Raw genomic sequence first — 17,755 nt, forward strand, 5'->3', positions numbered from 1 at the left:
ATTTACATGAATCTATGTAACCACTAACTTCGACTATACGCTCCTCTGGGCTCCATCTAACCTCATCACACGGCCCTCACGCAGTAGAAGTCACTTGTTGGTGCCTCTGATAATGTAGTACACGAGCACGCTGATGCTGAACGTCAAGTGGAGCGTGATCGTGGTCAGAAAGAGGTAGAACCACTTGAGCGTGCGCTTTCCGATGCATTTACCGGTCCACGGGCAGTGATGGTCGAGCTACATAGATCGGCAATGAGTACTTGTCGACCACGCGTGTAATAGATACCCCGTCGATGCACACGTCACACTCGTAGCAGTGGACGGCGTCGGCAGGACGGCGAATGCGGCAGTGGGCTACAGCGCTGTGAGCTTATGAAGAAGGAAGACGACGAGGGCAGTGTACCGCAGAGCACGCCTTCGTCGCCACCGGCGGGATTGACATGGTCTTCGCGGATGATGCCGGGATCGCTGCACGCCACCATGGCAAACGAAATGAACGTGAGCACGACCGAGAGCACCAAGACGGCGATGACCCATGGCGCGATGTTGCGGTCGAGCGAGCAGATGAACGACGGCGCCAAGATGAGTGCAAATGTAAACGTCATGCATGGCCAGTTGGGCCCGACATGGCACACGCTCGGAAACGCAGTCGCCGTGGCACCGCGGTGGAAGAGGTAGTGGGTTTGGCCGGCGCTAAAGCAACAGCCGCCAGGCCGACGGTCGTCGAGGATGGCCACCGCATGGTCGTCGTCCGTCGGCACCGATGCGTCGTGTTCCTTCGGGGTCTGCAGCGCCATGAGGTCCGTCTCCATCGATCGACCGCGGCAACGGTCGGCAGCGTTTTTCGAAGTCAAAGTTCGTGAATCCAGCACGTGACAACAACCAAGGGACGCGTTAAAGTCACGTTAAACCCCGATACGCCATGTACCCACGCCATAACGCACGGCATGTAGGACACGTCCCTGCACAACCCAACGTCCGCGAGCTCCTTGGCGGCGCCAGCTCCAGCGGGCAAGACGATCCGACGACCGCACGCAGCAAGAATTCACCGCCGTCAAAGATACCAGCACCAGCAGCATGCGTGTACCCACGTGGCAGCACCGCGAGCAGCGATGGATTGGAGGTTGCGTTCACAGGATTTGTGTGACGGATGGCAGCACGCCCGGCGCCAGAGCTGCCCTTTCTCGGTATTCGCGTCCGCTGCAGGTCTTTGGGTAACCCTGTCCGGGGCTAGGACATTGACACGCCATTGAATACAATTGAGACGTCGTTCCGGAGCATCATATCTAGATGCTACCATTACTACACAGTCGCGGCGACGTGGCTCGTGAGCTGCGCGTGCAGCGAAAGCATCGTGGTCCGAATCGACTCGCATTGCTTGTTGAGCAGCTTGCGCTGGTCGCGAATGTCGGCTTTGCCCGTGACCAAGTCGGCTGTGATGATGCCATCGACGCCGTTGAACTGAAGCTTATCGAGGCTCCCGCACATTTGCGCGATCGCGTCCTTGGACTCGACGAGCTCCTTCTTTGGGACGTTCGCCGTCGCGTTGTGCACGGCGACTTGCCACTCGATCTCCTTGACGCGGCGCTCGAGCTTGGCGATCGCCAGCTGCAAGTTGTTAAGGCTCTGCAGGGCGGCCTCGCTCGCCGAGCTATAGGCACGGGTGCGGGATGGCATGCTGCGGCTGCTTCGTCGGCCGTCAACCTATTTTTGCCTTCAAACTTCGCGCCCGATAAAACTTCGACGTGGACACTTCGATAACCGTCTTCCGGTGTCCTTACCCGACTCGATTTCCGAAACCGTTTGTTTATAAGAGACAATCAGCCGCCGGAACCACCAACGACGAGAGAGCATGGGGCTGAGTGCCTCCGCCAACGCGTCTCTATCAGAGGACCTCGTCCGCGCAAGCGCACCGCCAAGAATACGGGTATCTCGTACGCTCCAATACATCACAACCTGCGCCGTCCTCTCCCAGGCAGAGGACGAGGGATAGGGCTAATCAACCAAGGCCAAAGAATCCCTCTCCGAGATAGCTCTGATGATTGCATGGCCGACCCGATTCACAGCGACCAGTTATGACAATCTTGGCTCACAGTACGATGAAACACACTGCAACTACTCGAAGCGCAGAATGCGTAGTGGGATCTGGACTGGCTCCGAACGGACGTTGTCGTCAGGGGTGTATGCAGCCTCGGGACGCCACATCCGCTGCTCCTACGCCCATTTGAGATATCTATTCTGCAGCATGTACTGCTCGACACGACCAACCTGCACGTCGACCTCGGGGGTCGCTTCGGCGCGCTCTTGGCTGATGTCGTCTGGCAGTGCGATCGCATGGGGGGTATACCAGTCGATGTGGGGGTGAACATCGCCTCTGCCTCTACACGGCGCATCGTCAAAGAAGAGACCATGATGATGCCGTGTACGTACGAGCGCTTCCGCTTCTCCTGTATGGCCAGCGCAAACCCGCCATCGAGCACGACCTCGCTCATGCTGTGCGGTACAAAGCGCAGTCGCGTGTCCGTCTCCACCATTGCGCGCACGAGGCCATCCACATCGCCAGCATCCGGATCCAGCTGTGCTGCGGCCAGAATCTCACGCACGCCAAAAATGGTATCACTTGCTAGCGGGTCGTTCCAGTGATCACGTGCAATGCGAATGCATCGAGTGACAATGGCGCGTGGCACGTGACGAGCGGGTGTCGGCGCCTCGGCTTTGGCGAGAAAGGCAGCATCGCCGTCGGTAAACGGTCTAAGTACACATGGGTTAGCACCTTGGAACTAGTTGAGAAACGCGTACAAGAGCTGGAGGCGCGGGTTGTTTGCAAGGCCAAAGTTGCCGCGCCCGAGCGCGTCCGCACCGTAGAGAACGCGGTCGTCAGCGCGCAGGCGGTCGATGATGCCACCGACGTACTCGTCAAGCGTCACGAGGCCTTCGGGCTGCAGCTTGGCAGCTTTCGCTGCAATGTACGCATACGATACCGTCGGCTGCGTCGCCAGCTTTTCCAGCACGTCCGCCAAGAGGTAGCTTGCGGCACTCGCGACGTCGAGCTTGACAGCACGCACAAAGTGATCGCCATTGAGATGCAGTCGGTCGTCAAGGCAGAGACGCTTGACGAGGTAGGCGTAGATCCCGTCGGCACTCCAGCCCGGCGGGCACGCCTCGACTCGGATGCGCTGCAACGGAAAGGACGCGTGGAGCTCCAGGTCCGTCAAAATGATTCTTGTCATGCGTCGGAGAGCCTTGTCGGCGTTGACTGCGACGCGAAGCGACCTACCACGCAGCGTCCGTTGCAAAATGCATACGACGGGCCAAGAGAACGTACGCGGCCGGTGCACGTGGTGCTTCATGCGGCAACGTAAAGTAGCCGTCGCTCCACTCGTGGCCTTGGACCTGGCCTTGGACGAACGCGAGGCTCGGATTCCGGCGCATGGCTTCCGCAACGCTCTGCGCGAATGCGTCGTCGGCGGCTTCTTCGGGCGACTCGACAGCCTTCTTGGCCTTGTAGCGGAGGCAAGGAAACCCGCGCCGGCGCCGGGCCTCGGCGAGGATCGTCGCCACGGGGAACCACGACACGTGCTGCAGCGTCGCCTGTGCCATGGCCGTAAACTTGACAACCGCGGCGTCGAGCGAGAGCGCCATGCTGGCTTCGTACGCGCCGTTGGCGCGGGCAAAGACGCCCCGGCTCTTCTTGTCGAGCGAATAGACCATGCGCGGGTCGAGCTTCATGGCCTCGACGATCGCGGTCGCATAGGCTTTCGGCTCGACGTTCTGGGACACCATCGTCTTGGCCTGGCCAAAGAGGTTGGTCGTCATCCACGTGGGCTGCGTCCGCAGCACATGAATCGCGACTTGGGTCCACTTCCGGACGTCAAACTGAAACGCGTCGGCGTAGACGAGCCGGACCTGGAGCGTCTTGGTGACGTCTTTAGTGTGCGAGCGCGTCGACTGCATTTGCGTCTCCTTCTCGAGTGCGCGGCGGTGCCACATGTACGGGTTGCGCGCATCGCCATCGCCTTGCAGGATACCCCTGACCTTGAGCCGGCTCGCCACGAGGCTGCTCCCGTCGCTCTTGTCACGTAGGAGACGCCACCTAACGGCGCTTGAGGTTGAGACGGTCATGGAGGCGTTGGTACCAGGTCTCGAATTGCGGCGAGCAGCGGACCGACGCCTCGTAGACGTTGAGGAGATCGACGAGGTCGGCCTTGGTGACGACAGTCTCGAGGCGGCGCCAGTCGCAGAGGAACTCGAGGAAGACGAGCTCTTCGAGGACGTCGCGGGGCATCCTCACGTGCTCGTGCTTGACGAGGTGGTCGGTTGCCATTCTCCGTGTAGCTTGTTGCTTGGGCGATGACCTATTGATAGTGTAAGAAGCACCGAAATAGAGTGATCTGGCCTTTCCAACGGTTGACTTGACCCTTTCCTCGACTTGCCGCCGTGGCTCTACAGAACCAAGGCGCAAGGCTCCCAACTGCAACAAGTACTATTACATAGCCCAGCAGTAGCCGAGTCGCAGCCTCTGCGCTGACGACCACTTCGTACTCGTCGCAGGAGGCGAGCCTCTACGTGTGAACACGCCGTCGCAAGTTGCCGTCGCACGCTCAATCCACGGGTCCTGTTTATGGACCCTAGCTCATTCGCACCTTGGTCTTCTCCAGGGACACGCTCCAATTTCGCGCCATTACAGCAGCAGCACGACGTCGTTGGAATCGCGCGTTCTCGGCGCAAGCAACAGGCCGGGCCAGCGCCACGCACGGCAACGCCATGCCGGTCCGCATCGCCACGGACCCTTCAGGATGCACCGCGTGGGACGCAGCGCCGCACGCCACGCCGTGTAACAAGCCGCCTCTCTGCGGCGACGCGGCGAGGCGACATCGATACGCTGCGACACGCGGGACAGGCCATAAAAACCGGCAATCCGCGGATGACTTCAACTTTGCACCGAGCCGCTCGGACCTCGGATCGCAGTCGCCGTTGTGCCACGTACTACACAAGCTCACACGCATGAAGACCATTCCCGCAAGCGAGTACTACGTCCCGCGCGTCACCCAGTGGTGGACGCAGCTTGCGCTCATCAACTTTGTCATCTTCATCGCCGAGTCGTCGCGGGGCATCGTCATGCCGACGCTCTTCCTCTACTGCCAGTCGCTTGGCGGCGGTCTCTACGAGATGGGCCTTTTAACCTCCGTCTACAGCGTCGGTCGCCTCATTTCATCGACGGTCTTTGGCTATCTCTGCGACAAGCACTCGTTCCGCGCCGTGTACATTGCGTCGGCCATCATTGGCTTCGCCGGCAACATTGTCTACTTTGTCCCGAGCACGCGTGCGCTCATCATCAGCCGCTTCTTCGTCGGCGTGAGCTCCGGCAACCTCAGCGTGTGTCGGTCCAACGTCGCCGCCATGACGACCGTCGACGTTCGGCTCAAATACCTGACGATCCTCGCGATCTCCGTGTACTTTGGCTATGCGCTCACGCCCGGCCTCGACGGCTTCATGACGGGCATCGACTACCACATCCTGGGTCTTCCGCTCAACGAGCTCACAGGTAAGAAGACATGACCTCGCTTGCTACATGGCCGCTAACGTCTTTGGTGCTAGCGCCGGGACTGCTGCTCGTGCTCTTGAACTTGGTCACAATCGTGCTCATGTTGTGCATCTACGACGACTCGATCGGCGTCCAGGACGCGCCGGAAGCCGCGGTCGACGAGACACAGAAGAAGACATCGTCGCCCATGGACGCATTCGTGCTCTCGGACACGCTTGTGTACGCCGGGGTTGTCCTCTTCATCATGCTCAACGTCGTCGCGCGCGGCGTGCTCTCGATCTACGAGACGATCAACGTCCCGCTGTTCGTGCAAGTGACGGGCGACTCGCACGAGAATGTGATCGTCGCCGCGTCGACGTTCCAGTTCAACCTCGGTCTCCTTGGGTATCGAGACGATCTCTCGACCAGTCACCTCATGATATCGCATTAGGCTGCTGGCGTACGTGGCCATTGAGATCTGGCACCACGTCATCTCGGACGTCAAGCTGCTCGTGATTGGCTTTGCGGGCCTCGGTCTTGGCAACTTGATTCTGGCGCTGCACGCGACACCGACGTACACGGAGCTCTGGACGGGCGTCTTCTTCCTCTGGAGCGTGGGTAGTCCCATTACGACCGCGGTGTGCGTCTCGGCCTTCTCCAAGATCCTCGGGACGCGCCAGCAAGGCAAGTGGATGGGCATCTTGGGCTCGGCGGCCTCGGTGTCGCGCATCATCATGCCGATGCTGCCAGCAGCCTTTGCAACGTTTACGCCTGTCTTTTGGATGGACGTCGTGCTCTGTGCTTTGAGTATTGTCATGCTCGTTGCGTACGACGCCGCGGTGCAGCACGAGAAGACGTCGACGCGCGGCGATGCGTTGCTGATGCAGTCGAAGCACGCCGACTATGCGAGCGTCGCCCATGCGTAGCGAGCAGTGAGTTACAGACAACGAAGCTTTTTGATTGGAGATGGATGCAGCACCCGATACAGTGGATTCGAGTTACTCGTTTGCGAGATCCAAGGGAATCCGCGGTGGCACCACGCGTTGTTTTCGGACACCGTCCTCGACGCCGTCGTTGGGTGGTGTGCCGGCCTCGACCAGTGCCTTGCGACGGGCCTATCCACGCACGGCGGCTGCTTAGACTTGTCCAGTTGGAGGTGTAGAGCTGTACCTGGAGCTGGCTTTCGTCCGTCTCGAGGTGCATGGGGCGTGGCGTGACGTCGGTCGGAAAGAGCACAAGCCGCGGCTCGGTCCACGCCATGGTAGCGCTCACAGTAGGCACCGAACGCTTGATCTTCTTGGGCGGCGGCTCCAACAAAGCCGGTCTACGCATCACCACCCGTGTATCTCTGCTCGTCGACGACGGTTGTACGTACCTCGGAGCTGCGCTGGCTTTGCAAAAGTACGCGCGGCCCTTCTCGTCCACCTCAAAATGCAGCTGCGGGTTCTGCTTCATACCCTGGACGACTTGGTGGATGTAGCGGTCGTGGGTCCACTGGAGTGGTACGCACGACTTGGTTTCTTCAAACAGAAACGAGACCGCAAACATCGGCACATACTGCAGCAGCTCGAGGGCAAGCGCGGTAAAGCCGTCGATCGCCTTTGGCACCGCGAGCGGACCTTTGGGGAGGCGGTCTCGCAGCCCGCTGTCGCTGGTCTTGGTAGTCGGTCCTGGCGTGGGCAGCAGTGACGCTGTCGGTGTCTCAAAGCCTTGGCGCCGCGCAAAGGTAAAGTAACTGCGCTCGAAGGTCGGCCCGTCCACAAACTGGAAGCGGCCGTCGCGGCGGAAGCGGTCGAGGACGCGGGCAATGTAGGCGTCTTGGGCGCAGCCCTCGAGGCGCGAGTTTCGGACCATCTCGAGGATGTGTGTGATCGGGTACATGTCGTCTCGCTGGAGTACATCGAGGGCTTCGTTGATGTAGTTGGCGGCGGCGGCCTGGAAGGGCAGCGGCGGCTTGACGTACCCGTTGCTGCGTAACCGAAAGATCATTTGCCCTTGGTGGTCCGAGACGAGCTCGATCTCTGGGTGGCGCTCCATCTGCTGGAGCAGCGCCGCAATGTACGCGTCCGCGTCCACGTAGTTGGGGAGGCGGAAGCGCAGCTCGCTCTCGATTTTGGAGACGTAGTAGGGCTGCCGCTTGGTCAAGCTCGAGAACGCATACTTGGTGTACATGACCACGTCGTAGTTGATAGCGTCGTTGTAGCGCAGCGGCGCCGAGAGCACAAGGCCCTTTCCACGCATTTGGATTGCGCGGTGGATTGCCGAGAAGTTCCACTTGAACGGCTGCGATGGCGATCCGTCGCCATCGAGGAGGCCCATCTCGTGCATGCGGTGGAGGAGGATGCGACAGCCCTCGTCGCGGTCCGAGAGCCATGACCACCTACGATGCGTACTATGGTCAAGCGCGCGCAGGCAATGGGCGCGGCTACCAGTTGGCAAACTGCGGCGACGTCTGGCGCGAGGCTGCGTACTCGTCGAGGAGGTCGACAAAGTCGGGCCGGTAGTGCACGCTGCGGCTCACGTCCGGGAGGTCCACGAGGTACTCGAAGAAGGGCAGCATGCTCATGACGTCGCGCTCGATGCGCAGGTTGTCCCGCTCCGGCGGGCCATCGTCGTACGCCGACCGCGTCGCCATCGCTGATGCTTCCAACGTGGGGAAACCAAGCTCTGGCGCCCGGAGCCCCGCCTGCGATTGGCTAAAATGCGGCGCCCCGTCCAAAAAAACGGGCCGCCACAAGTCCTGTGACACATGCAACGTCAACGCCACCCTATAGTACCGGTACGTAATACATTCTAATAACGTTAGGACAACTTGTGCAATGACTATAATAGAGAGGGACCAAGAATGAGTCCATTGCAGTAGACTCTCAAAACAGTGTACTCGCATCGTGATATCCCATAGTTTGCAAACTCTGCATGGAGTATGATGATGTCGGGCCTGTACCAGCACCCGGCAACGAGTGAAGCGGCGCTCAACGCCTCACTAGGATCGAAGCTGGTCGCTACGGCTTGGGTGCTTCCTCCTCTGATCACGGTACTGCGCCCGCTTGCTGCGAGCAGCGCCGGATGAAGATCAAGACTTGGTTGGACCAAGACCGCTAGCCTTGCCGAGGCTGCGTTCGGATCAGCAAGATTCATTTCGTGACCTTTGGTAGATGAACTTAAAGCCATATTGCTCGTCTTCTACAGTCGTAGTGCGTGACCATGCAAGGGTCTTGATACCACCGACAAGGAAGCCCGCAAGGCGACTTCAACTTGAGGCAAGATCGCATCCGGCCCAAAACCCGCACGGTATCCGGATGACAAGCAGCTTTGGACGAACGATGGAGCGGCAGGCGGCGTCGTCGTGGCGGCGCAGCCATACGCCTCCACACAGCGACCGGCGGCAGACAGCGGCTGCTGGCGGCCGCGAGAGACAGCTTGGCGCTGTGCAACGAACGTTGCCTGGCAGCGCGGCGAGGAAGAGAGACCGGGCGCCGCCCCCGAGCAAGTCTGGCGAGCGTACGAGCCCGACATGGATCCGTTCCGACGCCAGCCGCTGCACGCCGATACAAGCCCGGTAACCACAGACGAAAGCACGCAGACGGAGGCGGTCGCAGACGACCTCGGGCGATACGGCCCCGTGCATTTGATGAGCATGGCCGCGATCGACGAATTGATGGCCCGTCTGAGCGAGGTACGTACATCTCGTGGCACACAATGACGACGCCTGTCGTGTAGCGTAAAACCGAGTTGCAGTGCCAGTGCGAAGTAGCTGTCCTGGCACCCGCGCCACCCGAGGATTCCAAGCCAGACACGATTGGTGACGAGCCAGCGGTACCGACCGACGGCGCGCTGGTCCAAGCCCCAACCCGGAGTCGGTCGTACGAAGCGCTCGTGCAAATGGAAGCTATCCTCGAAGCACGCCACCGACAGCTCATGGAGCATGGAACGCTCGAAGCCTACGAGCGTGCGCCGGCCAAGACACGCCCCGCGATGGCCGACATTCAAGATGAGATCGCACGCATGCACATGCAGCTGCACCCCACAACCGACTAACACAACGTACTACTACTGCAGAGATCCAAACATCCTCTGTGATACGCTATTCGCTGTACACGGAGAGCCTTTCGCCGGTCGAAAGCGGCGAGAACGGATTCACGCGCGACCACATGATGGCTTCGTCCAGCGAGATGGCGGAGACCTCGTCCTCTAGCTTGATCGATGGACCGTGGATGATCTACGCACACACATCATACACACTGACACCGCCAAAGGCAAGGTCGACCTCGCCAGTGAAGAGTGACCGCAAGGGAAACTTGGCTTGGCCCGCCGACGGGAGGTTGGAGCCGGGCACTATAACCGCTTCGACGCGACCTGGCAGCGTGTCTAGAGCCTCCTCAGCATGCGACACCGGCACGAAACCATTGTTGTTACGGGGAGGTGATGCAACGACGTTGCGCCACACCGCCACGCGTGCTTCGAGCGCGTCTGGCCACGAGCCTCGCGACCGCTCGAGCTGCGTGAGCACAAGTTGCAGCCGTCCGAGATCCCGTGACGCGCAGTAGTCTGCCTCCTACATCTGTCTTGAACGCACATTGTACCGCAGAAAATGGCAAACAGCTTCGAGCAAAGCAGGCTCCGCGATTGGAAATCGAAGCGCGGCGCCATGGCACTGCGTGTGCACCACATGGAAGAGGTAGCTCACGACTGGTACGGGCGACCGGGCGTCCATGGCTTGCACGGCACCGACAAAGGCCATGACAGCCAAGAGCGTGGCGCGCTGCCTAGCGTGGTATTCTATCAACCGAAATATCAATGTGTCGAGTCGTCGTACTTGGGCGTCGCGGCCGCGGCGTCGTACGAGCCCAAGATGCTCGTAAATGCAAACACCACGGGCCAGTTGACCTCAGGGGCACCGAGAAGCTCTAGCGCAAGCGTCACGGTCCGCGCCACCACTGTAAACGACCGTACCAAACACTTCCGAGATGGCGACGTGGAGGCCCTAGACCGCTCACTTTCAAGTTGATAGAAATACGATGCACGTGAAACCACCTCTGCCTCGTCGCCGAGCAAGAGGTAAAGTCGAACGGCATCGACCAGCTAGAGTAGAAGAGCTCGTCAAAACGTCAACGTAGCGGAAGGTACGCGGTCGCCGGCCAACGCGTCACGGAGCTCCGCCTCCAGCTGGGTTTTCTCGAGGAGCCGAGCAGAGAGCGTTTGGGTGCGTCCGAGCCGCGCCTGGCGCGCGCACAAGAGCCACGTCTAGTGCATCATGAGCAGTGCATGAAGAAGTCGCGGGCAGAGAACCTCGTACTTGGCTTCGAGAGGCGGGAGCGTGCCGAGGAGCTGCAACACGAGGGGCAGTGCCCCGAGCGCTTCGTACTTGAAGGCGAGGCGGCGCACAAGCGCGACGGGTAAATGTCGCGGCGACTCGTCCGTCGACAGATAGGTCGAGAGAACGTACGCCAACTCGAGCTACACACCGAATGTGCCATATTGAACCAAGATATGGCGCATGCCTGGTCGCCGCGAAGGAGGACGGATATCGCACTCTCCACGTCGTGGACCGAGAGGTAACAACACGCGGCAAGAATCGGGTCGCCCGCGTCCACGTACTGGGCTGCCAACGCTGCACGTGAGCTATGGCGCAGCGCCGACTACGGAATATGAGACACTTTTCTCTGGCCAAAACGACGACGAACCCAGTCCTGCTGCCGTTGCGAGTCGTGCGAGGATACGGACGCTGCAGCTGCCATCGTCTCGCTTGCCTTGGCGACGACGAACGCGTCTTCAAACTGATTCCGGCCGTGGTACAGAGCGACGGCGCTCTCAACGTTGCGGGTCGCCACGTAGTAGACGGCAGCGTCCTCACTCTCGGTCGCGGCCAAGTGCTCGGCGTACTCGGTCGCGAGCTTGTCCCAAAAGCTCATTGAGACGCCCGGTGCCACCGCGAGCGCCTTCTCCCACTGGTTCATGTCGGCCAAAATACGGCAATAGCTACAACGACATGGATGCATCCGCCCGCTGGACGATGTGCTCTTCAACGCACCGAACGAGGTTGCCCGCCTTGAGGTAGGTCGCGGCCGCTTGCAAGAGGTGCTCTTCCTTGTTGAGCCGCGTCGTTTTGCTCGGGCGGCGCGACGTGGCCAAACCCGCCTCGAGGCGCCGAGCGTGCTCGAGGTACGTCTCGACGACGCTCTCTTCGCGTTGGATGCGCATCTCGCGCGTGCTCTTCTGACGCAGCAGCGCAAACAAATTCGTGAGGCCGGGCAGCATCCCCGCAACGACGAACGCGGCTTCGATTTGGGCCACGTCGGGGGTCGAGAGCACGGTGGCCAGCAACGTTGTCGCCGACTCGTACGTGCGGAGGCCCCAGAACCGCAGCGTCGAGTCTCGGGAGCACGACACAAAGGTACACGGCGTCGATGGGTGGGTCGCAATGCCGTACACGTCGGCGAGGTGATCGACGACCACGAGCCGGCAGCTCCGCGAGTGGATGTCCCAGATGCGGATCGTCGCGTCCCAGCTGCCGCTGAGCAAGAGTGGCGCGCTACAGTATCATCTCAACTCGATAGTATCAAGATATCAAATGCAAGTACGGGGCGGCGTGCCACACGAGCGCCCGCACAAACCCAGTGTGCCCCGTGAGCGTGATGTACGGCACGACGGCGTCGGCAGCGTCATCTTCGGGCCATGTCCAGACGCGGATCGTGCAGTCGTCCGAGCTCGTCGCGAGAAGGAGCCGCGCAGGGTCGGCGTACCACACCGTGTGGAAGACCCGCGCGGCATGGGCTGCGAGCACGCGAAGGGGCTCGGTCGACGCCGTCTTGGTGGCAAAGATCCGGACAACATGGTCCATGCAGCCGACGACGAGTAGACCGTCGCCGCGCGGGCTCCAGTCGCAGCCAAACGCAGCGCCTATGATGCATCCTACGATTGGCCAACCTTGAAGCGCAGGCTACCTGGCAGCACGTAGCGCTTGACGAGGACGCCGCTTGGCAAAGCCAGCACGACCGTCTTGTCTTTGGAGGAGGATGCGAGGAGTCCGTCAGCACCCGTGTCCCACGCAACGCGGTAGACAGCGTCCGTGTGATGGCGCATCTGCACCGTGGCCACACCGACGGCAACGTCCCAGAGGAAGACGGAGCCCACGGAGGACGACGAGGCAATCAAGGCAGCGTGGGTCGGCGACCACGCGACGCTGTAGAGCACACCGTCTTGGCCCTGGAGATGCTGAAGGCAGTGCATGGTTTCGACGTCCCAGATGCGCACGCTGCTGTCGTGGCTGCACGTTGCCAAGACGTTTGGATTGCTGGGCTGGTACCGCACGTCAAAGATCGTCTCCTTGTGGCCGGGCTACACGCACTTTGATGTGGTTTCCTCATATAGACGCATACGTGGCTCGCCCATGCGAGGTGGCGCTTCTGGAGGTCGTAGACACCCACCGAGCCGTCGACCGCTGCGCACAAAAGGCGATGGTCCCTCAAAACCGCGACATTGTGGATGCCTGACGACTGAGCGCGGACGTGCTGCAGCGGTTGTGGCTGCGAGACGTTCCAAATCTTGAGGATACCGCTGCGCGCGTTGGCCGTCACAAACTGCCCGGGCGCCGATGGCAGCCTACATCTCGGTCATTCGCTGCGCTGGACCGTCAGGTACCAAGCAATGGCGTTCGTGCCGGCGCCTTGCTTGTCGAACGTGTGCAACTGCGTGCCGGTCGTCTCGTTGATCTCCCACAGCGCGCTGTGGCCGTCCTTGTAGGCCACGAGAAGGTACAGATGCGAGAGGGAGTCCCACGTCATGTCGGTGATCGCGAGTGCCCTCTTGTCTCGCTTCTTCTCGCGCGTGATTAGCGTCAGCGACGCCGGACGCGTAGCATGGTGGAGCCCGATCGCCCCCGACCTACAAAAGTATCAATCTATCAGGAATAATAAGGCAAAGTCACACTCGAAGCCGATCGCGAGCATGCCACGCGTCTGGAGGTTCCATCGCAGCACGGTCATCGGCGACTCGGTCGGCTTGGGCAGAAGACGGGCCATGCTGTGGGTGCTGGCCTCGAGGTCGACTGTCCACACATAGATGCTAGTCACGCGTCACAATACGTTCGATGGCGTCGGCGACGTACAGCTTGTCGCTGCAGGCGATCGCGAGCTGCATCGTTGACGTGTCGTGGGGCTGCCATTGCAGCGAGATGGCGTGGTGGGCCGTCGGCAACGTCGCTTGGAAGAGAATCTCCTCGGTCGTGACGTTCCAGAGCACGACGCCGCCTTCCATTGCAACGGTCGCCAAGTACGCGCTGTGGCAAGCGAATGGGCACCACGCAAGGCCCAGCACGTTGTCCTTGGTCGAGAGGAGGCGGTGCAGCCGGAACGTCGAGGCCTCGTACACGTACACGGCGAGCGTCGACGCGAACGCAAAGAAGGCGCCAGTGGCATCGCTGCCCACAATGTGCAAGTTGCCGAGCCCGCGCCGCTGCATGCAGCCCGACGGCACGACGCGGACTTGCTGGAAGCTCACCTTGGCCCGCGGGTCCATCTCACAAAACGCGATCTTTCGAAATGGATTGGCCGGCGCTCCATGATCGCAGCCTGCCGATGCCACAAGAACGCCATGCGCCCTTGTAATTGTCTCGTAGCAGGCCATGGCCATCGACGTCTCTCGGCACGTAGTCGGCGCTGCCCCGTCCTGCGTCGGCGCATGCACCGGTCCTTTGTCTAATTACACGCCACATTGGCCGCACAAGGTGACACGACTGTATGTACTTTGCAGGACGCCGCGATAGAGCCACACTGTAGCGAGAAAACAAACGGGTTGGTGGCGCACAACGCCATGGGTACTTGCAATGTGGTGATCCGTGGTGGCGACTGGAAGGTGGTCGCGTTCAAGTTGCGTGTGTGTAGCCCACCGGATCCCATTCGCGGAGCTGGAAACAGGATCTTGCGACGTTTCGGAGCGAGCGAGCGTCGATGGTATCGGCCAAGGAGGTCGCGCAGGTCGCAGTCTATGGTGGTCCGCTCGACAAGAAGGTAGGCGCAAGACGACGCGTGCGCTTGCAGTATCCTCCTTGTCCTGTAGGGCCGCATGGGCTGGAAGAAGCGGTACTTCTACCTCACCATGTCGCAATGGATGTACTACGATGCCACCGATGCGTCGTCGCCGAGCTTTGTCACGAACGCGTCCGAGATCTCGCTCGTCGAGGAGCTCCATGCGTCGACCGATCCGGCCATGAGCCAGAGCACGAGCAGCAGCAGCTCGTCCTCGAAGGGCTACTGCTTCGCCATCGTCGTCGGGAAGAAGCGTAGCGAGCTGCGCGCCGCGACGGAGGAGGACCGTGACGGCTGGATCGGCGCGCTTGCTCCGTATGTGAAAGAGACGGCGCCGCTCTCGAGCCCCCACGCCCACCACCCCAAGTCGCGCTCCAGTACCGCACACCGCATTGGCGTTCTGGACGCTTAGAGCACTCGCTGTGTAGAGGCCGAGCTCACCAAGGTGGCCGAGTACCTCAAGCAGCAAGTGGCGTTCCAGAAGAAGAAGCAGTTTACGACCGACGAAGCAACGACGATTCTCGCCAAGAAGTTCCCCAACCTCTCGCTCGCCGAGCTCGAAGCGTGGGGCCAAACCCTTCTCGACGCCAAGTTCATCATGACAACGGGCCCGACGACCAAGGACTCGATCTCGTTTGGGCGCCACCCTGGCGTCTTTACGTGCGACGTCAAGAAGAAGACGAATCGGTTGACGGCCAACGAGCGCTCGCGCATCAGCGACGTCATGAGCAGCGCGACCTTTGACGCACGGGCGTACGCCGAGGTCTTTCTGAAGCGGAATCCGCCCGAGAAGATCCAGGACCACTGCGAGATGCTCCTGGACCAAAAGGTACAGCGGCAGGATTGTCTCTCCGTGGTTTTGAAGCCTGTGGACGTAGGAAGCCATCATTGAAGAGCTCAAGAGCGACATCTGTGCCAACTACGTCACCTTTCTCTCGGCGGCCGCGGAGATTCGAAGCATGGACAGCAGCGTTTCGCTCATGAAGAGCGTCATCCACGACTGCAAGCGGTCGCTCTCACTCTTGCAGACCCTCTCGCTCGTCCCCCCCAAGCACGGTACCTTGATATCCGCATCCACCAACTACAGATATCCAACGGACGACGAGTTGTAGACGCTAAAAAGGCGATGAGTGCCAGCAGCAACAGCAAGCTGCTCGCTGCGGTACCGACGCCGCAGGATGACACGCTTCTCGAGCTCGAACATAGCCTGGAAATGTACCTCTTTGAGCAAGACTACGACGGCTTTACCTCGCTCGTGCTCGAGACACGAAAGAATGCACCGTCGATGGCGGCAAGTATCCTCTACAATCGACGACGTCGCGTCACCGAACAGTAGGCGAGCGCGCTCGTCGACCGCTACACGGCGCAATTCGTGCACAAGGTGACGACCGCAACAACAACGGTGCATCAGACGTTCCGCGACAACCACGTGGCACATTTACTTCGGCTGCACGAGACCAAGGCGGCGACCGACATGTGTTTGGACGCGTACTCGGCGCGGCTGCACACGCAACTGCGCACGGTGGTGGCGTCGGGGCAGCCGCAGGCCTACGTCCTCGCGGCGTCGCGAGCTTTTTTCACCACGCTCCTCATGTGCTACGAAGACTTTGTCGCGAGCTTCGAGGGCCAGCGTAGCTGCTATTTTGTCGCGCTCACGGGCTGGATCCACGCCAACGTCGCGCAGTTTGCATCGGAAATCGCACTGCACATCTTTGAATGCCCCGACCCCGCGATGGCGTCGGTGGTCCGCGACCCGAGCGAGCTCAAGACGTCGTCCAAGGCCATTGGCGCGAGCCTCCGGCTGCTCTACTTTGGCGCGCGCCAGCTCGAGCTCGCGGGGCTTCCGATCGCGACGCAGCTCGCGCATTGCCTTTCACAACCACTCCAGCATCACATTTTGGCCTATGCCAAGGCCATCAAGGTACGCTACCTCGCGGGTGCGTCTCATTCACATGAGAGAGGATAGCTCAAGGTCAAGGATGAAGTCAAGCGCGAGCGATGGGACCTCCTCTCGATGAAGATCCGCGACGAGAAGACCCAGGCCGAGCAAGAGATTTCGCTCACCAAGAGCGCTCGCTTCTTCTACGGGCACTTACAACAGTACCTGCGCGACCTCCAAAAGCTCCTGCACCCGTCGTACCCGTCGTCCCAGTACGTGGTTGTTACCATCGATGCATCTCGATTCTAGCGCCATTTCTGTAGGTCCCCCAAGATCCAAACGACGGTGCTCTACGAGACCGAGCTCGTCCTTCTCCAGTACCTCCAAGACATCAAAGCCATGTTCGAGAACCCCAAGACGATGACGTCGGTCAAGTACGCCCACGTATGTCAAAGCTCCTATGTCATGAAGCTCGACGGTCGTCTTGTAGATCGTCGCCATGCTCTCAACGATGCGCTACATCGAGAAGGACTGCGTCTCCCGCGTACTCCACACACTCACGGCGTGTCTTCCGGCGGCACAGCTCCAAAAGGCCGCGTTTGGCTCTCAAGTTGCACTCGCTGTGCCAGGCCGATGGTGTCGACTCATCGTGCCCGAGTAGATTCGCCAGCTGTGGCTCGATATGCTAAACGCAAGTGTGCCGCGCATGGCCCAAGCCCTCCTACGCAACAGCCTTCGCTGGCACGAGCTCAGTCTCGCAAGCGATGCGCTGCCGTCGGACAGCGCCGCATCCGCCCTCTTTCTGCCCATGCTTCTCCAGGATTTGAACAGCGTGAGCCCGGACCAGCTCGATATCTTTGGTGTTGGTTTGCATCTAATTATTGTGAGACTCATGGCATGAAGACTCATGCACCTGTTCTAGGATCAAGACGACGTGACGTTGCAGCTGCTCGAGTCGCTCTTGCAGGCCATGCTCGACGACAGCGCGTGGTGGCAGCAGATTGAGACCAAGCAAAAGGCTCTTGGGTACGGCGGCGCGAGCCAGTGCATCGCCGAGCTGCGCGTGCTCACGTCGCGCGTCGCGTCGCCGGGGATCGCGCAAGCCGGCACGAGCCTCGAGCAAAAGTTCAAGACCATGTACAGCCGCGTCGGGACGAGGAAGGAGCTAGCACCCGATGCGTGGTGCACGCAGTACGGCCTCGAGATCACCAAAGACACCAAGATGAAAGGGTAATCATATCGACAGTCGTATTCTACTTGGAGGTGTCTTTGGTTGGAAACCACTCGGAGATGAGGCGCGTCTTGGCGCCGAAGGGACGCCGCTTG

The 17,755-nt window shown here is 60.6% G+C and overlaps 8 protein-coding genes across 8 annotated transcripts; 3 read left to right on the forward strand and 5 right to left on the reverse strand.

Moving 5' to 3' along the window:
• Positions 1-90: 90 nt before the first annotated feature.
• On the reverse strand, positions 91-812 carry SPRG_03753 (hypothetical protein; the record flags this gene model as incomplete). Its single annotated transcript, XM_012342322.1, has 3 exons — positions 91-237; positions 287-354; positions 404-812. The coding sequence occupies 3 exons, from the start codon at positions 810-812 to the stop codon at positions 91-93; spliced, it is 624 nt and encodes a 207-aa protein (XP_012197712.1).
• Positions 813-1,238: 426 nt separating this feature from the next.
• Positions 1,239-1,709, reverse strand: SPRG_03754 (hypothetical protein). Its single transcript, XM_012342323.1, has one exon. It carries the CDS (start codon positions 1,675-1,677, stop codon positions 1,303-1,305), a length of 375 nt encoding a protein of 124 aa, XP_012197713.1. The 5' UTR covers positions 1,678-1,709; the 3' UTR covers positions 1,239-1,302.
• Positions 1,710-2,115: 406 nt separating this feature from the next.
• Positions 2,116-4,285, reverse strand: SPRG_03755 (hypothetical protein; the record flags this gene model as incomplete). Its single annotated transcript, XM_012342324.1, has 6 exons — positions 2,116-2,214; positions 2,269-2,380; positions 2,431-2,751; positions 2,800-3,273; positions 3,326-4,093; positions 4,137-4,285. The coding sequence occupies 6 exons, from the start codon at positions 4,283-4,285 to the stop codon at positions 2,116-2,118; spliced, it is 1,923 nt and encodes a 640-aa protein (XP_012197714.1).
• Positions 4,286-4,933: 648 nt separating this feature from the next.
• On the forward strand, positions 4,934-6,490 carry SPRG_03756 (hypothetical protein). The gene is made up of 3 exons (XM_012342325.1): positions 4,934-5,545; positions 5,599-5,929; positions 5,976-6,490. The coding sequence occupies exons 1-3, from the start codon at positions 5,005-5,007 to the stop codon at positions 6,448-6,450; spliced, it is 1,347 nt and encodes a 448-aa protein (XP_012197715.1). The 5' UTR covers positions 4,934-5,004; the 3' UTR covers positions 6,451-6,490.
• On the reverse strand, positions 6,485-8,179 carry SPRG_03757 (hypothetical protein). Its single transcript, XM_012342326.1, has 4 exons — positions 7,954-8,179; positions 6,900-7,904; positions 6,695-6,848; positions 6,485-6,639 (listed from the first exon to the last, which is right to left on the reverse strand). The coding sequence occupies exons 1-4, from the start codon at positions 8,157-8,159 to the stop codon at positions 6,523-6,525; spliced, it is 1,482 nt and encodes a 493-aa protein (XP_012197716.1). The 5' UTR covers positions 8,160-8,179; the 3' UTR covers positions 6,485-6,522.
• A 982-nt stretch (positions 8,180-9,161) lies between these two features.
• Positions 9,162-9,582, forward strand: SPRG_03758 (hypothetical protein; the record flags this gene model as incomplete). Its single annotated transcript, XM_012342327.1, has 2 exons — positions 9,162-9,200; positions 9,245-9,582. 2 exons carry the CDS (start codon positions 9,162-9,164, stop codon positions 9,560-9,562), a joined length of 357 nt encoding a protein of 118 aa, XP_012197717.1. The 3' UTR covers positions 9,563-9,582.
• A 1,186-nt stretch (positions 9,583-10,768) lies between these two features.
• On the reverse strand, positions 10,769-14,041 carry SPRG_03759 (hypothetical protein; the record flags this gene model as incomplete). The annotated part of the gene is made up of 10 exons (XM_012342328.1): positions 10,769-10,981; positions 11,047-11,163; positions 11,209-11,503; positions 11,556-12,056; positions 12,106-12,424; positions 12,469-12,862; positions 12,904-13,126; positions 13,166-13,408; positions 13,454-13,588; positions 13,632-14,041. 10 exons carry the CDS (start codon positions 14,039-14,041, stop codon positions 10,769-10,771), a joined length of 2,850 nt encoding a protein of 949 aa, XP_012197718.1.
• A 546-nt stretch (positions 14,042-14,587) lies between these two features.
• On the forward strand, positions 14,588-17,677 carry SPRG_03760 (hypothetical protein; the record flags this gene model as incomplete). The annotated part of the gene is made up of 10 exons (XM_012342329.1): positions 14,588-14,927; positions 14,979-15,379; positions 15,429-15,606; positions 15,663-15,805; positions 15,887-16,471; positions 16,517-16,701; positions 16,753-16,873; positions 16,920-17,039; positions 17,091-17,291; positions 17,352-17,677. The coding sequence occupies 10 exons, from the start codon at positions 14,588-14,590 to the stop codon at positions 17,661-17,663; spliced, it is 2,586 nt and encodes an 861-aa protein (XP_012197719.1). The 3' UTR covers positions 17,664-17,677.
• Between the last annotated feature and the right edge of the window lie 78 nt (positions 17,678-17,755).

Source organism: Saprolegnia parasitica (genome assembly GCF_000151545.1).
Source record: "Saprolegnia parasitica CBS 223.65 unplaced genomic scaffold supercont2.9, whole genome shotgun sequence".
NCBI classification, from domain to species: Eukaryota; Oomycota; class Saprolegniomycetes; order Saprolegniales; family Saprolegniaceae; genus Saprolegnia; species Saprolegnia parasitica.